The 23734-nt window shown below is 33.2% G+C and overlaps 1 protein-coding gene across 2 annotated transcripts in view; it reads left to right on the top strand.

Annotated features, from left to right (window-relative positions):
- LOC129218585 (proton channel OtopLc-like) overlaps positions 1-23734 on the top strand; it is a 201480-nt gene that overhangs the window by 155434 nt on the left and 22312 nt on the right. For both annotated transcript variants that reach the window (XM_054852900.1, XM_054852899.1), the window contains exon 3: positions 22778-23036. In XM_054852900.1, the coding sequence (XP_054708875.1) occupies positions 22778-23036 (259 nt within the window). The remainder of the gene's footprint in view (positions 1-22777; positions 23037-23734) is intronic.

The following is a 23734-nucleotide window of genomic DNA, read 5'->3' as shown; positions in this document are numbered from 1 at the left end:
TCGTGCTGAATATACCTTTATAGCTATTAAGACCATAATAATAAATAAGCTTAAATGCTGGAGGTACTCCCGATATCAGAATTAATATTCGGCTAAATATAAAGTCAGAATGTTATATACAGACTGACGCATCAACAAAGGAGTATGCTACCTTGTTAGGAATTTGACTGAGCTGGCGGTGTATTTCATGTACTGATACGAATGTTCCTTGCAAGGCTTTAGGCAAAGTGTGTTCCATATGCAATACTATTGTGTACACCTTGTCACGACAGTAAACGTTGATATAGCAGTACTGCATCAGTATTTAAGTAAAAGTAAGTTATTGTTTTTTTCTATTGCATGCATGTTAACATATAAGAGCAAAATACTGATATGGAAGTTATTTGTAAGTATAGACAAAAGGTAAGTTATCTTTGAAATAAAACGGAAAGTCAAAACCAGCAATCGAATAGCAGAAATGAGTTTTGAGGTTACATGAGACATCTTTATTACTTCACAAAATTTCACGTTTCTAGGTGGTTTTCATTTAAAGCTCACGGTTTTATGCATTGATCAATTAATTATATCAATACACGCAAGCCAGAAGCAAGTGTAAAATCTTTAATTACTTGTTAGTGCATTTCACTTCAAACTTACGGGTGAGTTTAATCATTATTTTCTTCTGATTATTCTGACAGGTAAATTAGTTTTCGAGCCTAGCTACATTTTAAACATTGATTTCCACTCGAAAATTGACTTACACACACACACACACACACACACACATATATATATATATATATATATATATATATATATATATATATATATATATATATATATATATATATATATATATATACTTACATTTAGTTTTTACTCCTTAATTTTTCAGCTAAGTATTTTATGTCGGTATATATATGTTTCTATTTGTCATTTTAGTTTGTTAACCTTTTATATACCATTGAGAATTAATTTAAAAATTTGGTTTGTCCGTTACAACCCGTCTTGGTGTATGTATGGTGAAACATTTGCATATTTATTTATTTATTTTAATTGTGCTTACAATATTTCAGATACAAAATGCTGAGTCGCTGAGATGAAAAGTTTTGTTTTTAGCAACATTAAACTGGTAAAAGAACAAATATTAAGGTCGCATTCCTAGCAAATGTCAGCGTTAAAAAAATTTCAGCGGATAATCAATAAATATATCTTAAAGAATGACAGAATAGAGAATGAATAAAACTAAACTAACTTAGTGTGTTTCTAAAAGAAATCTTTACCGCATATTGCAGGTAGTGTCTTATCCTTTTCGGATAGAAAAAACGCGAAATTAACTTTGTATTGTGCAACAACAGACCTCCATGGGCTATTTGTTGCTCTTGCGGTCCCCACCAAAGAATCAATTATTTACCTCAGTTTTCCCTTTTTTGTTTTACCCTGATGTGGACAACACTTATAAAATGTTGATAATTTAAAGCAGTGTCAATGTAGTTACTTAAACACCTGCATTGCTGCTATATGGCAGAACTGTTCAGTGAATATTTTCCAAATATTTTAACAGCATTAAAAATGTTCATACTGACGTCGTCCATGTAATCAATCTGTGGCAAATGTTTTTACTGATAAACTTTGCCTATAAGGGGGCGATAAGCTAACTAAAGGAAAATTCAATAATTCTTACTATAGTCAAAATACAGAGTCGTCTAAAATTCAGCATACACTTTAATAACTCACGAACGAATCAAGATTTTCTTTTTTAAATACATTTTAAATAACAGAAAAAAACACTTTTCTGAGAGAGGAAAATATCCGTAAACATACATCTTTGGCCAACACTTGATCCATGAGTAGGACTACTGGTTTAGGCAAAGCAATAGCAATGTCAGGTAATTAAACTGTAGTTGAAACAGATCCATGATTATCAAAATTGTAGAGAAGTTATATTCAGTAAGTTGTAACTTACTGAATATACCTGCCTTGCCTTCAATATTCGAGTTGAATCGAACCATTGCTTCGGTCACCCGTCTGGTCAGTGCTAATTCTTCATTAGCTACCAGTTTGTTTGGCTCTCTTGGCTTCCTTAAGAGGTTTTCCACCTCCAGCTCAGTCCCTCCTATGCCGGGCTGATGAGTGCTAATAAGCACGAAACTGCAGTCCTCGGCTGGAATTGACTGAGCTGGCGGTGTATTTCTTGTAGAGAAGTTACTTAGAAATCTATCAGATTATGGAGAAAAATAGTCGTTTGGCATTGTTGGCATATCGTGGACTGCATAATATGCGAGATGGCAAAGGACTACTGATATTTTCTGCAGTAAACGAATCCGCAAATGTGTAGCCATAGGTTGATCAGGTGCACGTGCGAAAAAGTGGTCAGCCTTTAAATTTCTTATAAGTTGAAGTGCAATTTGTATACCATTTGTTACGTAAATATGAAAGAAATGTGCTTCATTTTCCTTTTATAAAACAACATTCATTTCCTTTCGTTCAGAGCAAAAAATCATGCTTTTATCTTCATTCACTTCTGAGTTACTAATGTCCAGAATTCTCCTGACTTACAGATCAGCTTGTATATCTTACTCGCGACTAATTTGCTTCCACAGGAAACTTACATTAATACGTGATAACTAAATTCGTCCTAAAAGTAGCATCTTCAGGATAAAGAATGAGGCATTGTCTTCTTGCGATACCACTCTTTCTTTCCGCTTCTTCTCACAAATGAAATTTTTACGAGTCGCCAAAACACCGAATTGTGCTCGGGAAAGCATTTTCTTTGTAGAACATCGACGACTACAGCGCTTTGTTCGCAGAGTTCGATTTCTACTGATTTATGTCATAGTTGTCTCCTTTGTGTGATAATGTCTCAAAAAGTAAATAAATAAGCCCACCGATTGTTCCTCATTCTTCAGAGAAGATAGTTCATTGGTACTTTTACAACAGAAAAGAAGTTTGTACAAGTCATATTCCGACGATGTTTTTGTCAATGTAGAACACCATTTCATCCGGGTTTCAAGAAATATAATACATAAAATTAAATAGGTATGAACTAACACTATCTGTGCTCCCTATTTGTTTCAAACAAAAGGTTAACTAGAGTATCTTTACTAAGTGCTTAGTATCCACTTAGTATTCGCTTTTTCATGACAGGCTAGCCCTTCCTTTTATTTACTTCTTATTCATGCTTATTCCTTTTATAGTTGCAATTCTTATTGATAACAGTTCAATTTGACGCGATTTTCATAATAAGTATGTATATATATATATATATATATATATATATATATATATATATATATATATATATATATATATATATATATATATATTTACTTGCATTTAGTTTTTCTATAAGAATTTACTCCTTAATTTCCAGCTAAGTATTTTATGTCGGTATATATATTTCTTAACTGCTATTCTTATATCATTGAGAATTAATTTAAAAACTATATATATATATATATATATATATATATATATATATATATATATATATATATATATATATATATATATATTTGTTAAATGCTGTTCACGGGAACTCTTTCTGTTGGAAAACTTTTGTACTAGCTCTGTTTTGAGACGCTCGTTCTGTGAATGTAAAACGCCATTTAATCAGACACTCAGGAGAAAAATAATATAGAAATAAATATATAAGAAATAATATAACTTATGCTTCGTTCTTTGTTTAAAATACAAGACAAGTTCAAAGGTCATAATGTAGAGCTCATTTTTTAAACTTAAGATTTTTCATGACACATTAGAACTTCTGTTTGATTTCTTGGGATTCATGCTGATTCACACCCTAACTGTAGTTCTTATAAATATGAATTTTACTTTATGCAATTTTTATAGTTAAAGAAAAAGTAAATAAAAAAAATAAAGAATCTTACTTGGACTCGCGAAGTTTATCATTTTTGTGAAGTATTAGAGCTTTAAATATACTTTTACTTTGAGTTGGTTACATTTTTTTAAAGACGAGTCATGTTCAATGTGTTTTTCAATACAATAAATAAAATGAATAGGTAGGGAAAATGCTAGGGGACATCGAACTTGTTTCTGTTTTGCACAAACGCTCTTCTGCTAACTTTAGAAGAGATTATTCTTAAATTTCGCAACTTAGTGAACGCAGTTTTAAGCACAGAATGAAATTAAAATCTGGTTTTGTAAAACTAAAACTTGTTCTTGTCGGGTCATTTTATTTTCAATTTCATTCAATTTTAAACATTTTAGCGACAACCAGCTGAAGAAAGACAGACTTAATCCCGTTTTGACTTTAAAAAAAATGATCTGATTCACGAAGAGAAAGCGAGAGTTTATATCAATAATGAAAAGGAAAAAAGTAGGAGTCGTAAGAGGGCTACTGAAGAGGGTTTCTTTGTTGAAGAAAACCCTTTCAATATCTTTCCTTAATCCTTTAACAAGGGAGTGGAAAATAACTTCCCACTAATTTCAACAAATTTTAGTAAATTAATTTACTAATTATTATAAATTATATACTACTAATTATTATTTAATATACTAAATTATATTAAATAATTTGGTAAATTAAGTCATTTACAAAAATAAACTTTTTGACTATTTCTGATTAGTTAAGACTTTTCTAAGTCAAAGGGAAGTACAGATGCATCAATGTTTAGATTCGAGGAGCATATTACCTTTCCTCTCAGAAAAGGGTGAGACTAAAAATTAAATTTCAGTATTCTAATTGGCCTTAAAGAACTAAATAAATTTCGTTATTGTTGCATTAAACGATGAAAGAGAACTTATATTAGATGCCAAGTGAAAGCATTCACACAGTATCGTACTTGTCTTTCAGAATGTACTTTTTGAGGTAAACATATTGGAAACTAATCCTAAAAAAAAACTAACACACACACAGATGTATCGTGTCGAAAGGAAACAAAAATCAAGAAGAAGTTCATCTCGATATCACTGGCGCCATCTACTCCCTAAATGAAGACATGATTTACAAACATTTTTTGTGTACTGAGCAGAAGCGGCGATAGGGACTGAAAAGTTGGGGGGGGGGGAGGTAGAAAAAAAACGACAACTAAAAGCCATAGGATTTTTAGCGGCAGCAAAAAAAAAAAGAAAAAAAAAAGCACAAAATTTCATTTAGGCTGCTTTTGAGAACATATGAGTGGTAAATTATGCAAATCGAACAGCTCATCTCCAAAGATTTTGATGAATCATGTACACAATAACTTTCCCCGACAGACATGAATTAGACTTACATTATTTACCCCAAAGTATTTTGAGACATCACAAACACTTGGTAATAACTCCGCTAAGCAAGTATGACTTGTTTAAGTAAAACAGGTGATTTACTAATATCTAAACAATAAATACATATACTAAAAGTTACTGCTTGTGCTAAATAATGTTTCGTAATCAGATATACAAAGTAAAACAAATAATTATCGTACAAAAATTTTGACACTTCTGCTTTTTGTTATAACTTCAAGTTTTGGTTCTTAAATTGAAAAAAAAATAATAATAAAGAAATGAACCATAAAAAGAGGAGGGACGGTCCCCCCCCCCTTGCTCCTCCCCCCCTCCCCGAGTTGCCGCCACTGATACTGCGTATTTTAGCAAATTGAACTGGGATAAGCTGCTTCTCAAAATCAAAATTTCCAACGACTTTGGAGAGGTTAAATAAGGAGTAAAAACGTATAACAACGTTTTACATTTTACTCTTCTACTGCGATAATTTTTAATTCAAAGTGGCAGTAATGATATATAAATATTAAACATGCAATATGTTTTAAAACTTTTATTGAAACGAGAGTAAAACTTATTTGTTCTAGCTAAAAATGGGAAATTGATGGAAGATGTCTCAAAATCATTTTTTTTTTTCAAGAGAACACTGAGAACTGTCTCTTGGTTGTTCGCTACCGCTTCCATAATATCGCGGTAGTTCTGCCTCAAAAACTTAGGGGATAGTTTTCATTCAAGTACAATGCATCATTATTTCCTAATCATTTACATCAAGCAAATCAGTAACTTTACAAAATTTCATTAACTATATTATTACAATGACAACTTCCTAGGAATTACTGTTAGTTTTTCAAGTTCGTAGTTTTATAGATTTTTTTTTTTTTGATTTCTATTATTTTTTCTGTCCATCAAAATTCAGTAAATAGCCGACAACTTTTAAGTTCTGACATTTGCGTGCCCATAGTAAATTTGCATTTCATAATTTTATAATTTCTGGTTTTTTATATCGTTATCATCCTTCATTAAAAACATAATTCTGTAAGAATCATAGCTTTTTATTTTGATACTTCTCGTTCTTCATTTGGCTGTTCGTTTTATGCCACACTTTTTTAGTAAAATAAATGCCTAAGTAAAACTTAGAAAACAAAAACGATAAAAAACAATTACTTAAAACCACGAAGGGTTCTAAGGTTGACCGGGGTAATTGTGAATTACCCCGGTCCAAGATTTAATAGCGTATTGTAAAAGAACTAAAAACTATGCTATTTGTTGTTTTTTATATTTCTGTAAACATTAGAGTTATAGACGTTGTTCACAATTCCCCCAATTCATAATTACCCCCAGTCAACCCTATTAAAAACCGTATCATTAATTAAAATTTTCAGCAAAATAAATTAATGATATGCAATCTAAAATCCTGAATAGAATGGGGAAGAGTGTCTGATTTTTGCTTGGAAATTACTGTGAAAAGAATCAGGAGTTCCGAGTCAAGTTTTTCTGCTCCAAAGATCTTTGTTCCTTCGGTCTTTCATTTTCTTTTTAATCCAGTGTTGTTACTTCCTTTTACAAAAAAGAAAGTAATGCTTTCGCGAAAAAATTTTCACCCAAAAATCGACCTTTATTTCCATTTTGCTCACCCCCCAAATGAATGTTGAGTTTTTTTTCGATCCGACCACACGTGCATATATACCTAAGAACGTATAGACGCCCAAAACATCCATTTTGACGTTTCCCGAGCTATTACAACGAGTTTTCTCGTGACGTCTGTATGTATGTGCGATGTACGTATGTGCGTATGTATACTGCATAACTCAAGAACGGTATGTTCTAGAAAGTTGAAATCTGGTTCGTAGACTCCTAGTGGGATCTAATTGTGCACCTCCCCTTTTGGTTGCATTCGGGTGTTTCTAAAGGGGTCTTTTGCACCTTTTTGGAGGGAAATCATTGCTAATTTCGATGCAAACTTAAGTGATGTTATAATTTGGCGGACACTTGGCGACATATTGCTAGTCTTTTGTTCGCCAACTTGGCGACAAATTTGACGTTTCGTTTAAAATCTGGCTACTGTTGTTTATTTGGCTACTGTTGGTGATATTTAGAGAGTTAGCTACTGAATCAGATTAAAATTGCAATAATGGGGAAATAACATTAAATTGGTGTAAAAGGAAGTCATGTGATGCACACAACAGCTCGTTTAGGTTTGAAAAGTTTGGAAAAATCATTCGGCTCGTTGACCAAAGTGTAGCGCTTCGTAACTGTTCATTAATTGTAAGAATTTCACACGAATATTTTTTTAAACAAAAAATGGGTTTTCAATTCATTTGCACTCGAAGACAGATAGAATTAGCTTTTACGTATTAGTAAAAACTAGGTAAGAGTTGGGGGGAATGAGCACAATTTTCCCCTTCTGAGGAAAATTTTAGAAACACATTTCATTGATTTTTCAACCTTCTTAATTGAAATTTTCTAATATACAGCAGAAAGTTCTCAAAAATCTTCAGGGTTTTCTTTTTCATTACCTTGGTAATTAATGAGATCAAAACTTATACGTCGGGTACTTGTGCAAAAAATGTTGCGACGAAGAATTATGTTCCATTCCCTTAAATGTGTATTATATACTGAATTATTTCCCACTGCTGTTCTGTTTTATAGCCTGTCAGCTGCCCTGACACAATCCCGTCATCTTTCTTTCTTTTTTCTTCCTTTGTTCTCGGGTTCTTTTCATCCCGATAACTGCTATGTTTATTAGTGCTGCACACTATTTTAGACGTCATTTAGTAGAGTTTTTTTCTTCTTTCTAGATATTTACCGTGCTCTAGCGCATTGTTTAGTTTGTACTCATTTTGTTTTCTTTTTGATACGTGAAAAAAACATAGACGTCACTAAAATGCATTCACAAAATGATCTGTTTTAAAAAAAAAGGAATGAAGACTCCCGGCTTTTATTTTTAAATGCATATTTTAACTTATGAACACTTAACTATTTAAAATCTAACTTAGTCAGGAAATTTTATCGGATCACCGGACACTAGGGAATATAAAAAGAAAAACAAATATATTATTTTCAGCACATTTAGTTTAACGTAACATATTTTTTTTTCAAAAACATAAATAAAAGACGTGCATGTATAATAAATAAAATGTAAGAGAATGTGGGGACAAATTGAAATGGTAAAATATTTTCACAATTTGCCGCGCCAACTACCTATCAATACAAACAGTGTTCCAAAAATGTACTGTCTTTAAATTTTTATCTTAACGGACCACTCATTGTTCATTTTTCAGTTAAGACGCTCAAAAAAAAAGGCTTAAATCAGGTAAACTTTGAGCCAAGAAAATTAATTCAAAGCGCTACGGAAAAGCAGAGAACATAAGGGAGGAATAAAAATAGTTTTAAAAGGAGTGTTTACGAATGGTACTAATGAAACTAACATTTACTGTTTGCTGAATAAATCTCAGGTAGAAGGAACTGTTAAGAGAATCATTTCGGATGACTATGATTATTTATTAAATCAAACGAAATTTGAAATATTTACAATCATCAAATGAAAAGGAAAAAGTAATTAAAATGCTCCTTCAATCTCCTAGAAAATCTGTTCGGCAAGCGACTCGTGTAACATTCTTCTAGAGCATTTCGAGTCTTGCGAAGCGAAAAATTATAATTCCTAGATTTGTGCACACTCTTAATAAAGAAGATCGTGATTAAAGACCACCCCATCTCAATTTGCACTCCTTCCTCCAGGAGATTGGTGTCTCCATGTTAATTTAGTGTTTGTCTTGTCGTTACGTGATTTTGTCCTTTTCTTATTTTTCAAGGTTTATTGTCAAGATATTGTTTCATCTGTATTTTCTCAATTTCCGCTTTGTTTAAATATTTTTTAATGTTTACATGTTTTTAACGACTGTTAATTTAAAACTAGTACTTGAAGTTTTATGACTTTAACTTCAAAATACGTTTACTTTTACCATTTCCTGACTTTATACTTCAATAAAAAATAAATAGCATACAATGAATAATCGTTTGACACAGTATAGCCCTCAAGGGCCAACCAACCATGACCAAAGAACTGAATTGAGCGAGTGGCACCAAACAAAATTTGCATATAATCATTAATTTCCATACACTCCAATAGTTTTATCTGTGCGGTCATGTCAACTTAAGCAGCACAAAACGAGCTGCAGGCAGTTTTCATATTTGAAACTTTTCCGTATAATAATAATTGTTATGGTCATTCAAATCAAGTCTACATTTTTTTGGGACACTCTTTAATAAATATATAGTTGATTCCAGCGAAAAAATTAATTGCTCCAAAGATCAAGGAATACCATTGTGCAAGTCATTTTCAAAATTCGAAGCAAATGTTGTAATATTTTGTGGTTCGTCAAAAAATTTTTGGTTATTATAAAATGATTAAGTTATTGTAATAAATACTTTAAATATTAATTGAGATCTTCTGACGTCCAGTGCAGTACTTATTTAGTTATTATTAGGTGCGATTCGACTCTAAATTATTTAATACATTTTTTTAAGTGCGCATGGGGCAAAGTGAGAGAGTTCATTTCATTTAATTGTTCACTCATTTATTAAATAACTTTCGTATTCTTTTTATAACTAGTTCATTTGCTCTCCTTCATTTATTAATTCACTTATGTATTCTTTCATTCACTTAGCTTCTCATTCGTTCGCGATTTTATTCACTCATGAATATTTTTTCATAAGTCAATTAATTAATTAGTTCATTTGCTCATTTATTGCTTCATTTTTTGATCATTTATCCATTCAGTCATTTGTTTATTCATTCATTTAATAAAAATTTTTTCAACAATCAAATAGAAAATATGTCATAAGAAAAATATTTTATTTTCCACTTTGCCCTTTATAAAAAGATAACTTTTCCTTTTCCCTTTTTTTTTTTGAAGGTACAAATTTACTGCCAAAAATGAAAAAAATGTTTTGAAGCAAGTTATTATTAACTAAATTGTTCTTCCTTTATGCACCCTAATTTTCAAAACAAATTCCCATTTTTCTTTTTTTTCATTTAAAAAGAAAAGGTTAGCTATCTTAATTATTTCTCTTTGCGCCAGATTACTCTACCTCGAAATAATTTTTGTTAATTAAAATTTTTTTTATTGAAATCATTTTAAGAAGAGAAATTTTATTGAAATTTCGTTAAGCTTTTTAAAATGATTTATTTATTTTTTTGTTAGATAGTGTTGCAACGTTTTTATGTGTAATCGTATATGATAGGTAAATGACTTAAAATGGGGGTACCATTCAATTTTTGAACATTCTAACCTAAACACGTAAAAATACTTCAAACGATTCGAGACCTCTGTTAAGATTTTTTTTTTCACAATAATATTACTCCTAGGTAGTTGTTTTTGTGGTTCACTTACACTATTTAAACTACTATTAAACACACTATTTAATCACAATATCTCTACATTGACTAAAAATGGGGTACCATTCAAGAGCAATTACTAGAGAAGTATTTTATCGCTGATGCTGTTAAAGCCTGATAGAGAAAAATAATTTCGTTGCGATCAATGCATCACAACATTTTTTGATTTTTTTAAAATTTTTGTTTACTAACAGAAAAGCTGAGGGTTCAATTAAAATTAAATTTACAAATTTCGATCCCATTCTCACAGTGGGTCCCTGAGCAAGTGAACTCACATACCTATGTGGTATAGTGAGTGCTCTTCAGCATTAATAGTACGCGGCGGAAGAGTCAAAAACATCAAATTCGCAGGAAATGGGGAAAGCAGAAAACGCAATCGGTAAACAAGGGTGCCCTCCCCCCTAAGAGCAAGGGCACACCCTCTTAAAGATAACAAAGACCCCCCAAAAAAAGCAAGAGCCCTCCCCTGAATATGAGTGAATATGAGAAAAATGCCCCTCAAAACACCCCCCCCCCTAAAAAATTGCAATGGCGCAGTCTGCGCCATGACCCCCCCCCCCCCTCCCTAGGTGAGCACCTTTTGCGGTAAATCAAAACTGCCACAATGTGCTCATTAACGGGGTATTTGGTGCGAGTTTTCATATGAAATTTATTTCTTATTGTAAACGAGCAACGATACTCACGACAGGCCCGGATCTGCGTACCCGCACCAGCAGTGTGGGGGGCCCACGGCCTTAAGGTGTTCAACGACCCATGAAATTGGAGAAAAAAATGAAAAAAAAAATAGCACTAAGATTTATTATCTTTGCAAATATACACTGCTGGCATCTAGGGAAGGGCCCTACAGTTTTTTTGCAAGGAGGCATAAAATTTATAGATCCGGGCCTGCTTTATGAAAAACCTTTTTTTCGCCAATGTAGCAACTCGACGCTTCTCTTGTTTTCAACCGATTTTGAAATGGACCCGTCCAAGAACGTGTCCAACAATTTTAAATTGGACTCTAAAAATTCATTGCCACATTTCATAATACAAAACTATTTCATCATTATTATTTTGTACTAATTGTTGCGTTTTAACTAACTTGATACAATTTTTATCTTTTAAGCCTTATAGGTTGAATGCGTTTGAAAACACATGATCAGGAATTGAATATTCAGACCTAAACAAGTAAAAAGACTGAAAATGATTCGGGACCTTTGCTAAGACTCTTTTTTTTCTTTTAAGTCGTGATAATCCTATTTCTAGGTAGTTGTTATTGTGATTTAATCACTCTCTCATTTAAACACAAAATCACTACTTTAGTAAATACAAGAATTTTTATCACCACATTAACAGAGAAGCAAAGTTAGTAATTAAATTTGCAAATTTTGCACCGTCTTCTACAAGGGTGACCCCCCCCCAAGGGCAAAGGCGCACCCCCCCCCCCCCACCCCGAATATCGCGAAGACCCCCAAAAGCAAGAGCCCACCCCAAATGGGAAAAACACCCCTCAAAACAACCCCCTCTAAAAATTTCAATGGCACAGTCTGCGCCACGACCCCTCCTAGGTGGCCACCCCTGTCTTCTACCTGTGTGCCTTAGGCGTATGAACCTATACGCCTATGCCGTAATAAGGCACTGCATATTACTTGATTTTAGTTCCAATAAATGTGAATGAGTGATTCCACTGCCACGTGTGGGAGCTATTTGGATTCAATTGCTCCTTACATTTTTATATGCAACCTGACCTTGTTAAAAATTAAGGAAGATTTTCTGGTAATTGTTACTGTAAAATGGCGGGCTAACGCATCGCTGATTTTTACGGTAATTTTTACCGGAGAAATAAGCGATCCCAGCGCCAATTGGTTGCTGCGGCCTACCAAGGAAACCGTAAAATTTTACAGTAACATTTGATTTTTACGGTAATAGTTACTGGCAACATGGATGCCAGTAACAATTACCGTAAATTTTCCGGAAAATTTTTAACAGTGCTTTTTTTTTGCAACCGTTAGTCCTAGATACATACTTCCAACTGCAAAAATGGTCGAAAGAGATTGTAGAGTAAAAATATGGAAAGTTTAAAGCAAAAAGCAAATTTATTGAAAAAGAAACGAAATCTAACCTTTTTATGGTCCCTAGTTCCCCCCACACAATCACAAGGATCAAGAAACAATTCGAACACAGAAGTTTGACATGAGTACGATCAATATTCAACGAGATATAACGCAGCGTTTTCAGATATATACCACTTTACACTCGTGATTTTCAGAGGCCAAATAGCGGCCTAATAAATTCGATTTTTTTTATCAAATTGTAGGAACATTTGTAGTATTTTTCTACGTATCACAGTAAAATATTTCCTCTTTTTTTTTCTACATCGATGAGAAATATAAAAAAATACTGTTTTTTTTCCCCTTCAATTATTACTGTAATCTGTGTTCTTCTGGTATGTTTCCATCTCATTTTAGTATGGTCCCTCAAAAGTGAGTGTTGGTCGTACTGATGACAATTTTTTTTGTTTTTGAGTTGTTTTTATATGCTTGCGATTTCTCTACACTGAAAAATATCCGAAACGTTACTCAGTATTTCCGTGTAACGTTTCGGAATTTTAATGGTTTTTATACACTTCCTGGAAAAAATCAGGTATCAATGTTGAAAAGTTTCCTGAATTGCTACAAGTCGCACAAATGCAGACTTTTCACTGTTGTGAAAAATATTTTTAGCTTCCAGTTTAAAGATTAACTGAGCGTATTTATAAAGTGTATCGGTTTCGGTCTCCCGCTCAGACTGATTAGGCTCACAAAGGGAACAATTAAGTCTATGGACTACGTAACTTTGCAAGCATTGCAAGCGAGTAAAATTCTTGATACTTACTTGCAATTCCATCTTAGCTTTGGCCATTTTTGCAATAATGCTTTTGGAATTTTCTTGATAAATCAGGAAGGTGTCAAGCTATTACATTTTACCTTCTTGAGTTTACTCTAAAGTTCCAGAGACACGACTGAGTTTAATCGGGAGGATTTTTGAATTTGTCAAGAGGCTTCCTGGCTAATTTCATGAAGGTTACTGAATTTTAGCGGAAAACGTTCCTGGTTTTTGCAGGATATGTTACTGGCAGAAATTGAGCACATCAGCTGCCCATTATTTTCCAGGAATGTTTCTGAATCGTTTTTACATTGTATGAATGGGGGACATAGAAACCATATAAAATGTTAGATTTTGTACTCTTTGACTAAACTTTTCATATCTGCACTCTAAATCTGATTTTGACCATTTGTGCAATTAAAAGTATGTATCTAGGACTAATGATTGAGAAAAGAGAGTTCTTGCAGGTTAAGCGGGACACGCTGTATATGCAAATTAATAAGGGCTGAAACGTTAAATTTTGTTGACCGAGCGAAAGTAATTACATATGAGATTTGTAAAGAAAAATAAGTTAATGTGTTATTTAATTACTGTGTTTATATGAGATTCACCTGTCCCGTTCGAGACACGCTTTTGGACGTCTGCATTAGAGTTCTCAGTTATAGCAATATATCTCCCAAACTTAATGTATAATTCCTTAAATACATACTTTGCTTTTCTACTAACCATGTTTAGTGTTAGTTTCAAAATAGAAACAAATAATGACACATTCAGCACAAAGTGAGACACATGACATACACCGCCAGCTCAGTCAATTCCAGCCGAGGACTGTAGTTTCGTGCTTATTAGCATTCATCAGACGGGCTGATGTGTATTTCATGCATTTCTGCCTCAGCCCTGGCTATAGGGCGGTAACTTACTGAACAAAATGAGATATTTCGTTTAACACTTGACCACTCCATATTTCCTTTCAAAAGCACCATTAAAAAAATATAATTCCTTGAAAAAAAATTGCATAAGAAATCACGCTTGCACGTGTCATTTCCTGGGCAAAAGGAATTTTATTAATTACAAGTTATGAATTTAAATATAGTGCTGTCACGTGCGGGACAAATGTCTGTTTTTTTCATGAAACAGCCCCAAACCGATTCCTATCCGAGTCATCTTCGAGTTTTTTGTTGATGTGAAACGAAATTTAAGATCTCCTATAATGAAATGTGTTCTTTTCTTTATATATACAGAAAGAGAGATACTTCGGATATTGTAAATTAGTCGGGTAATTTGGAATACTCAGGTTTATATACTGCCTCGGTATTTTATGTTGCTGTATTGCGGAAATATTATTAAAAAAAAATTACTACTCAATCCATCGATGATATTCTGCTGTCAGTTTTGTTCAATTAACTGCTTCAAAAAGTTTGCTGTGAAAAAAGCTTTGCTTTCGACTTTTTAGGAATTTCAGAAGGAAAATGTTCATAATGTTTATAGAAGCGCTTCACCGTAAAAGGAGTATACTGCCGTGCTAAGCGCAAAAGTGGTATCTGCAGCTGAGTTCAAAATGAGAAATTCCCGTTTAAAGTTGTGTGGCCCCATGTATTTGATTCAGATGAATTTGTTTAGAATTTTTTAAAAAATACTTCCCATCGACAAATGACCATAAAACATTGTATTTGGATAAAATATGCGACAAAGAACCATTTGGTGACAATAACTCAATTTTGACAAAAAGTGCAGATACCACTTTTGTGCTTAGCACGGCAGTATTAGCGTAATACGCTTTATCAAAGTGGTGTGTTGGAATGTTTTCATGTTGCTATTTGTAGATACTAATTGTGGCGGTGAGAAGCAAAGGGATGTAAGTGGCAAAATTTAAAATTTGGAGATAACCAGTACAAATGATAGGTGAACCTCTCCTCTGTCCTGGGGAAAGAGATGGTACTAGTAGCCCTGGTAGGTGCTGCTGTATAGCATGAATTGAAAAAAAATCAATGGAAGCCTGCCTAGAAAGTTATCTTCATAAGCGCTTTACTCAAAACGTGAAAATGCCCACTTACATCCTTTTGCTTCTCACTGCCTCAATTGTTTCTATATACAGTAAACTCCCGATTATCGGCGGTCGGGTTATCCGTTGCTCGGATTATCCGCGGGTCTTTTCACTATTTTTTTTTAACAGTCATTAAATGCTTTTAAAACTTTTGATCGTGTTATTGTTCGTTTTTAGATTTTACATATGTATATTTTTTACTTTCAATGTTAGCAAATGGAATGTAGCTATGTTTCTAACAAAAATGTAAATGTATGTGTAAGTGTTATTCATATTTTTTAGCTATTGTATACAGTAGTATCGTTTTTTAATTATTATTCTGATTATCCGCGGTTTTCGCTTATCCGCGGTTACCATGCCACCCTATTCCGCGGATAATCGGGAGTTTACTGTAGTTGGGAGTCGATTTATTTCATGATGAGGTTGCGTTACATGGAATAAATACTACAATGGATTACTTTCAAAGCTGTTTTTGTGCGACTTTATATATATATATATATATATATATATATATATATATATATATATATACATATATATATATATATATATTTTATTATTATCTTTTTTTTTTTTGTGCGTTTTTTTTTTTTTTTTTTTTTTTTTTTTTTTTTTTTTTTTGTGCGGTACATTAAGTTACAATCAGATTGGAATACAATTGACAAAATTATTTTTAAACTGAGTGCGAGGTAGTATCTTCCAAGTGACGACATAGACACTCCGATGGGAAGTCACTGTGACCTCCCAAAAATTTCCTTATTCGGGAAATTTTGTCCGACTACTCGGCAAAGATTGTCACTTGGTTTATTTTGATTTCCTTTAAATATTACAATTTTGTAAGTTTTCGGGTGCTTTTTCTATGTGAGACTTTTTTTATGCGGTTCCTATCCACCGAATAAAAAAAAAAATTTTTAACTGTGTTGCGAAAATAGCTTTTTAAAGCTACTCGTGAAGTTTCGAACATTTTTTATTAATGCGATTTTTTATGTGGTCCCTATCCGCCGCATAAAAACAGGTTTAGGTGTATTCGAGATATCACCCTCACTACCAAACCATACGGCAAATAGGTGGAGAACATCTATTTTAATTAACCCTACAAAAAATAATTAAAAAAAACTGAGCTCAGCACTAAGAAACAAAAAAACCACTGGCAAAGGCAAAAAATCAACATATGTTATGGAAAGATGGAATTAACCAACAGTTGTGAATTCTCTGAATTCAAAAAAGAATAGTTTTTAATGTTGGTATCTTAATGTTTTTGATTTGAACAAACAATTTATTGGGGAAAAAAACTTTTCTGTGACCACCGCTAATTCAACTTGACACTTACTGAGAGCAAGACAAGAGAGAGATCAAGTACAACATAAAAATATTGAAATTCTGACTCGCTACTGGAACTGAAACCATGAAGTAGGTTTATCAAGATTTATAAAAAAAATTTTGAAAAAAAAAAAAATAGAACCGACTTCAAAATTGCACTAAAAAGTGAAAAATAATTTTATTCTTTAAACTCCGTCGATAATACTTTCAAACACAATTTTTTGAAGTTGGCGCAAAAACAAAAAGTAAAATCCAATCTAACCATGCTTCATTCATATTTTTTTTCAGAAAATCATCTAAAGTTAGGAATGAAACATTTAGATCGTAATTCAAATATGCTGTCATCAATGCATAATGTATGTGGTAGTAAAGAAACTGGGTTGAATTTATAGCTGTAGTTGAGATATGGCTGTGAATGATTTTATCTATCGTTTTTGCGCCAACTTCAAAAATTGTATTTGAAAGTATTATCGACGGTGTTTAAAGAATAAAGTTATTTTTCACTTTTTAGAGCAATTTTGAAGTAGGTTCTATTTTTTTTTTTCAAAATTTTTTTTATTTTATTCTTTTTAGTGTAAATGTATTTCAGAAATAGTAAGAAGTTACAATCATGAATTGCTTGTGATGCAATCCTAAATCTCCCTTACTTAGTCCCGATTATCTATTATTGGCATCGATGATAACGATAAAAGTACTACTATAGTTGGAGCAAACCTAACCTGGTAGCATTGTGAAGGCTACGCAGATCCTAATCACTGCATCACCTCGATTCCAGGTAAGGTTTAGCCCCACTATAGAGCAATGACACTGAAGAAACTTGATGCTTGCTTCAGAGAAGCCTTCATTCAAAATTATCATTACAATTACTATTAATATTACTGTTGTATGGCACCAAACTTTTTTAACAATGGGTTTTCATATTTAATCATTTAATAGGGAAATTGCAGGAAATTTTCTGTTTTTTGACCATAACTTTTTTTCTGAAGAACAAATATGGTCAAACAAAGTAATGGGACCTAAGTTAAGCCATCCCCTATCCATTAAAAAAGAATCATCAAAATCGGTTCACTAGGTGATACGCTGTGAGTGGACAAACAAAAAAAAAACCATACATACGGTATGAACTGATAACCGCCTCCTTTTTGAAGTCGGTTAAAAAGAAAAGACATTTCTTGAAAGCAATCTCTGCCACGTAGAGGTTATAACTTATTTACTTTTTAGGACGTCTTCGCTTTGTAATTTTATTTCCCTCTCCTGCTTTTCTGCTATTATTGCAAAAAGCGTCAAAGACGCGCATTCTTTTTTTTTTTTTTTTTTGGATGATGAGTTATTGAAAATTTTATTCCATTCTTGCGCATCTTAAGTCATCAGGGCCGGATTTAGGGGAGGGCAGGCGGGGCTACTGCCCCGGGGCCTCCACAACAAAGGGGCCCCCGCAATAAATTTTTTACAAAATATGCTAACTTTCACGGATCGAAAATATCGGATATATACATATATATCAAAATATTCCGATATATATCAAAGTATCGGATATTTTCGAAAATATGATGATCTTTTCGAACCTGATTATGGGCCTCCACTCCTTCGTTGCCCCGAGGCCTCCACACTTCCAAATCCGGTCCTGTTAAGTTTTATGCATAAAGCACCATGACACACGAGGCTAAAAGTTATATGTTTAGAATGTAGACACATCTGTTTCAGAAATAAATTCGAAATGCTCTGTACCACTCAAGATAAAGCAAAATCAACGAAAATATGCCTTAAAAATTGCAATAAAAATAGTGGGCTGTTGTAAAAGTCTACAAACTTCTTTTTCAATCCACAAAGTTAAAACGCTTGAGAGATACTAATTGACACCACAAGCGAAGCATGCACTATTATATGCCAAAAACATCAATGATAGTTTGTCGTAAGCAAATTTATAGTCGACTTGTTCATCGCAATACATGAACCGTATCCAGGCAGTTGCTTATTTCATAATTAGCTCAAAATTTGTATTATTACTGAAATTCTAGTAAGGTTAATTCTATTAAGAAAAGGAAGGAAAATAGTTTCTAGTAAAGAAATTCTAGTAAGGTCTAGTTAAGCTCGGAGTAATGGGGCAAATACCCAGGGCCCGCCTCTATAATGGATTTGTTGCGTGGAGAGGTTATGCACTAAATAAAGTGAACCTTTGCTAGAAATAATGAACCGAAAATAATATCCTTATGTACTTTCTTTTTCAGCGATAATTGAAATAAAAAGAGATTCAATGAAAAAAAGGGAAATTATTCTTATAATTTCGTTTTTCTTTAAAGTATTTCATTATAACAAACAACAGAAGAAAGTACCTAAACTCCAAGATCATGGAATGAATATTACTCAGGAATGTTAATAACCGATACACATATGTACGAATTATGAGAGAAACTATTGTGCTCGTAAGTTCTTATACGCATGAACATTTGAGAAGGCATTTTGCATTTATGATTATTATGAATTGTTATTGAAACATTCTATAGAGATAAAGGCAAGAATTCAACAACAAATAACAAAAGATTATAAGTAAAAGATCGACATATTTAAGACATACACATCGACATCAACTAGGTTATTTTCCTTTGTTTTTAATGTTAATATTTTGAAACCTTTTTTACATTGTTTATACTCAAATGGGCTTGTTACAATGAGCGAATTGCTCACATTAATGTATTTTAATAATGATTAAATTATACTTGCCCTGAATACTTTTGCATAATTTTATTTTAATTACTTGGAATTAACTGCTTTTGAAACCGTGATCCGATAACTTTGTCTCAGACCTTGGTTAAGAGGCATAGTTAGGTAAGTGAACTATTATACGAAAATCCATTGAAGTAATCTTTTTCGTAATTGATAGTTAAATTTAAAACTTCACTGATAATTCTTCACCAATTCAAAGCTAACACAATAAGAAAGCTCCTTTTTTTTTTCATTTAACTTTAGTGGTGGTACATGTGCTGAATCATAAAATATTGTTCATTGAATTGAATTGGAGGAAATAATAATGCATTAAAACCGGAATAGGAGATGCAATTGTGACGACTGAGACAGCATGACCTTAAGACCATCATAACAAGAATTCCACGAAAGCCCAGAAAATGTTTTCCCCATCGTAAAATTTGAACAAAAGAAAGTACGATGTTTGCAAGAAGTGTGAATGTTTTTTCGTCACATGAAATCCTTTTCACTGCATCGCACAACACGAACACTTTTTTGGAAAATGAAACCAATTGTTCCGCTGGAGATTCATTTTTAATAAAAAGCTGCAAAGAAGTTTCTTTCATAGTTTTCATGACTGAACAGAGATGTCTTCAAATATGCGTCAAAGCAGACTGTTTTTTTTTCCGATGACATAACTTGGAGAATCTAAAAGCACTTCGCTTATGTAGACAATGATGGTCACCAAAGAATGGCTCTTGTTGCCCCCTCTGATGTTATGTGACGTTGCAGAAGGTCATTTGCATCAACTGAACTGTCAAGAAACCAGACAAGCTATAGTCTGCAATCGCTAATTGACGTTTCATAAAGTATACCTCCGAGCTTCTGTAGCTGTTAAGCCTCGGGCATCAAATCTTCATGTTTTCCGTGACAGGGCTTTTCTACGCTTCGATCCCATTGACTATATTTTAAAGATGGTATGACATGAAAAATTAAGAAACATTTTTTTTTAACTGGACAAAGTGAATGGGAACCTGATGGTTAACGCTTTCCATTTTCCTGAAACTTTCAGGATACATTACTAATAATAGTATAAGCAAAAGTGAAGCTTTTTTTCTTTCAAATTTGACTTGTTGGCCCTTGAGCAGGGGTCAAGGTAAAAGGTTGTGAATAAATGATGCTAAATATGTAATCGTTGTGCTTAAAAAGGAACAAGTAACCCATGCCAATGTTTTCAGATGTGGATACCATACTTAATACTAAGCACAAGCTAGCATACATAATTTGGTGGCTCACTCTTACCGTTGAGGGCAATTTTCAATTGAAAAAGCTATTTTCGTTACTTTTTTTTCCTTGTTTGTGTCCGTATACCTGTTAAAGCCGCGAGTGCCTTCGAAGGAAAAGCATATGATTAACTACTCACCATAGTCTAGTACTCAAAAAAAAAAAAAAAAACATAAAACAGCATACGTTTTAAACGTTAACGAAAAAAGTCATAGTTATATAAATCAGTTACTCTAGAAGCCATGAGTCCATAACTTTGAACATCAACTATAATTATACTCCACGTGGTGTAGTTTTAGACTCAGGTCAGAAACACATAGGGTTTAATTAAACTGCTTAATTAAACGGTCTCAAATTTAATACTTTTAAAATAGGTGCTCAAGTTTCAGAATCAATTACTATCTGTAAGTCACGAGTGAAAAAAGTTGAAACACAGCTCTAGTTATACTCCACTAGATACAGATTAGTTTAGATACAGATTAGGAACTCATGGGATCTAGTCAACTTGCTTAATTAAATGGTCCCAAAGTTGGTAATTTTGAAAAAAAAATTAAACAATTATAGTTGATAATAGTTTACTATAGAATGGTGAACTATTTCTAATTAAATATTAATCCAATATTAGCTAATTTCCCCAAAAGTAAGATAAAATGAAATTGAGCCTTAATTAATTTATTTATTTGCATTTTTTTTACTAAGTAGTGTGTATATGCAAAATGCTACTGTAATTATTTACTCAATCTCTGACCCAAGTGCAACCTTTTTTCTAAACTATAGCATTGATTTATGATCATTTTAAAGTCAAAAATACCAAAAGAAGCAGGTGAATTTCGCATAATGTTATATTATACAAACCACATGTTCTTTTTTCCCGTGCAAGCCGTGCTCGATTGAGAAAAGTAATGTCATCACGCAGGCCCGGATCTACGTCCCCGCACTGTACTAAAGGGGACAGTGGCTCTCAATGGCGTAGAAATCCAGTAGGCAGTTAGTGGTCCTGCCGATTTTTTGTAGGGGAGCCCAAAACCTATAGATCCATTCCTGTCATCATGTTTAGTAAAACACTCGGTATGTCCGAAGTGGGAACTTTTCACGTGATAAAGAGTCTTAGGCGATTGTTAAACGAAAAAAAAGTATTCTCTCCCGTTACAGGGAAATGTGAAAGACAAATGATTTTTGAAAGCCGTGAGAAGTCACAGATTAATCCCGTGGTGGAAGATTTTCAACAGCCACCAGAGACAAAATGTGACTGAAATCATGAACTCATGTTGTCTGGTGAGCGTTTTTGAATAGCACAGATATGAAACATTCCAAAATTACAGTTCAAGAGGTTGTGATGAGTTATCTGTAAGCATAAAAATGCGTAAAGATGGTCACCTGCCTCTTGGCCAACATTCAAGAGTATCAGCAATTTTTCTGCCTACCTACAATTCTAACGTTACTCGCTTAACCTCTTCTTGTCCCCCTACTTGAAGCAAACATTGCAGAACATCATTTTAATGATCTTGAGACATTAAACTTCCTTGAACCAAGGCTCAAGTCTTTAAGTTTAATGCCTCAAACTGCGATTCATTCAATACACGAATAATTCGTTCAATACCCAGTCAATACTCAATAATTTATTCAATACACGAATATCTCGCTGAAAGCGATATACTGACTTGGAGTTTTTTTAGAAACTTGGCGCGTATTTTAACTGTCGGATCAATAAATATCTTGTAATGGACTCACTGACATTATTTTCTGGACATAACATGCACGTACAATTTCGAAAGAATGTCACCTAACTCATTATCTAAAAACTTTTTGTGAAATGGATCATTTACTGAATCGGAATCATACTTGATGCTGAATTACAGAGTTCAACTAGATCAACGGAATTGAATATTGCATACGAATTCAAGAATTTTGACACTTGGCTTTCGTTTATCAAAACTGAAATTAATTTGTGCTATATTAATTTTATTTAGAGTATCCAATTGTCAAACATTGTTTTCTTTTTCCAGGGCTTTTATTTGTACCTATATTCTATGTCGCTCCTATTTTTGCTATACATCTATATCTATCTGTTACGTGATTCTACGGCTGGGAGTGGATTAAGTGCTGTGGCAAAGAAGATAACCATCCTGGAAAGCTTGCGAAGGCTGGGTGAGAAAGGGGTCGACAACGGTCCAGATGGTCCTGTTCCACCCAGACTCAAAAAATATCGCATTTCAGACAATGACAAAAGCCACGGAAGTCTTTTCTTAAGGATTGGTGCAATAGGTATAGTATGACAGTTATAACTTCTTTTTGACACAAAGCAGAGGAGTGCACAGAAATTTTGGGGCCTCTTCACAAATGACTTTTACGTGCGTCTCTCCATATTGTTAAGCCCAACGTCTCTACATATATTTCACCCCTCATTTTAAAAATCTCGGACCTCCTTCAGGCTCGGGCACTGGTCAACAGGCCTCCCTTCTCCTCCCCCCCCCGTGCACGCCCATGACTCCAAGACTCATTTAGCTTAAAATATAATCTCATATAACACTTGCAGTTTTCCCCCAAATCACAAAAGGTATTTGTATTACGACTCACATTCATATCGATTGTTACCAGTAACAATGAAACCAAAAGCAGTAGTAGAGATCACCTAAGCCATTAGGACGTACTTATGTCATTTTTCTCTTGAATCATTTGTTTGTCACTTAAAAAACATTTACTGATCTCATGATAGTTATGCCAGGATAGGATGCTGGCGACAGGAAAAATTTTTAAAAACGCAAAAGAAAGTCTTTAAAATCAACAAAAATGATCCCCAAATGATAACTAAATGGACAAAAAAAAGTTTTCGCACAGGTTTTTTTTAAATTATTTGTATTTTGTATCATAAATCCGAACTTGCATTAATAAATATAATGTAAAAAATACGTGTTTGTGTATTATAACTTTAATTTCAAAGGGTGAATAACAAAAAGAATAAT

This window comes from Uloborus diversus, chromosome 3, assembly GCF_026930045.1.
Source record: "Uloborus diversus isolate 005 chromosome 3, Udiv.v.3.1, whole genome shotgun sequence".
Lineage (NCBI taxonomy): Eukaryota > Metazoa > Arthropoda > Arachnida > Araneae > Uloboridae > Uloborus > Uloborus diversus.
This window is presented reverse-complemented; position numbering and strand designations above follow the sequence as displayed.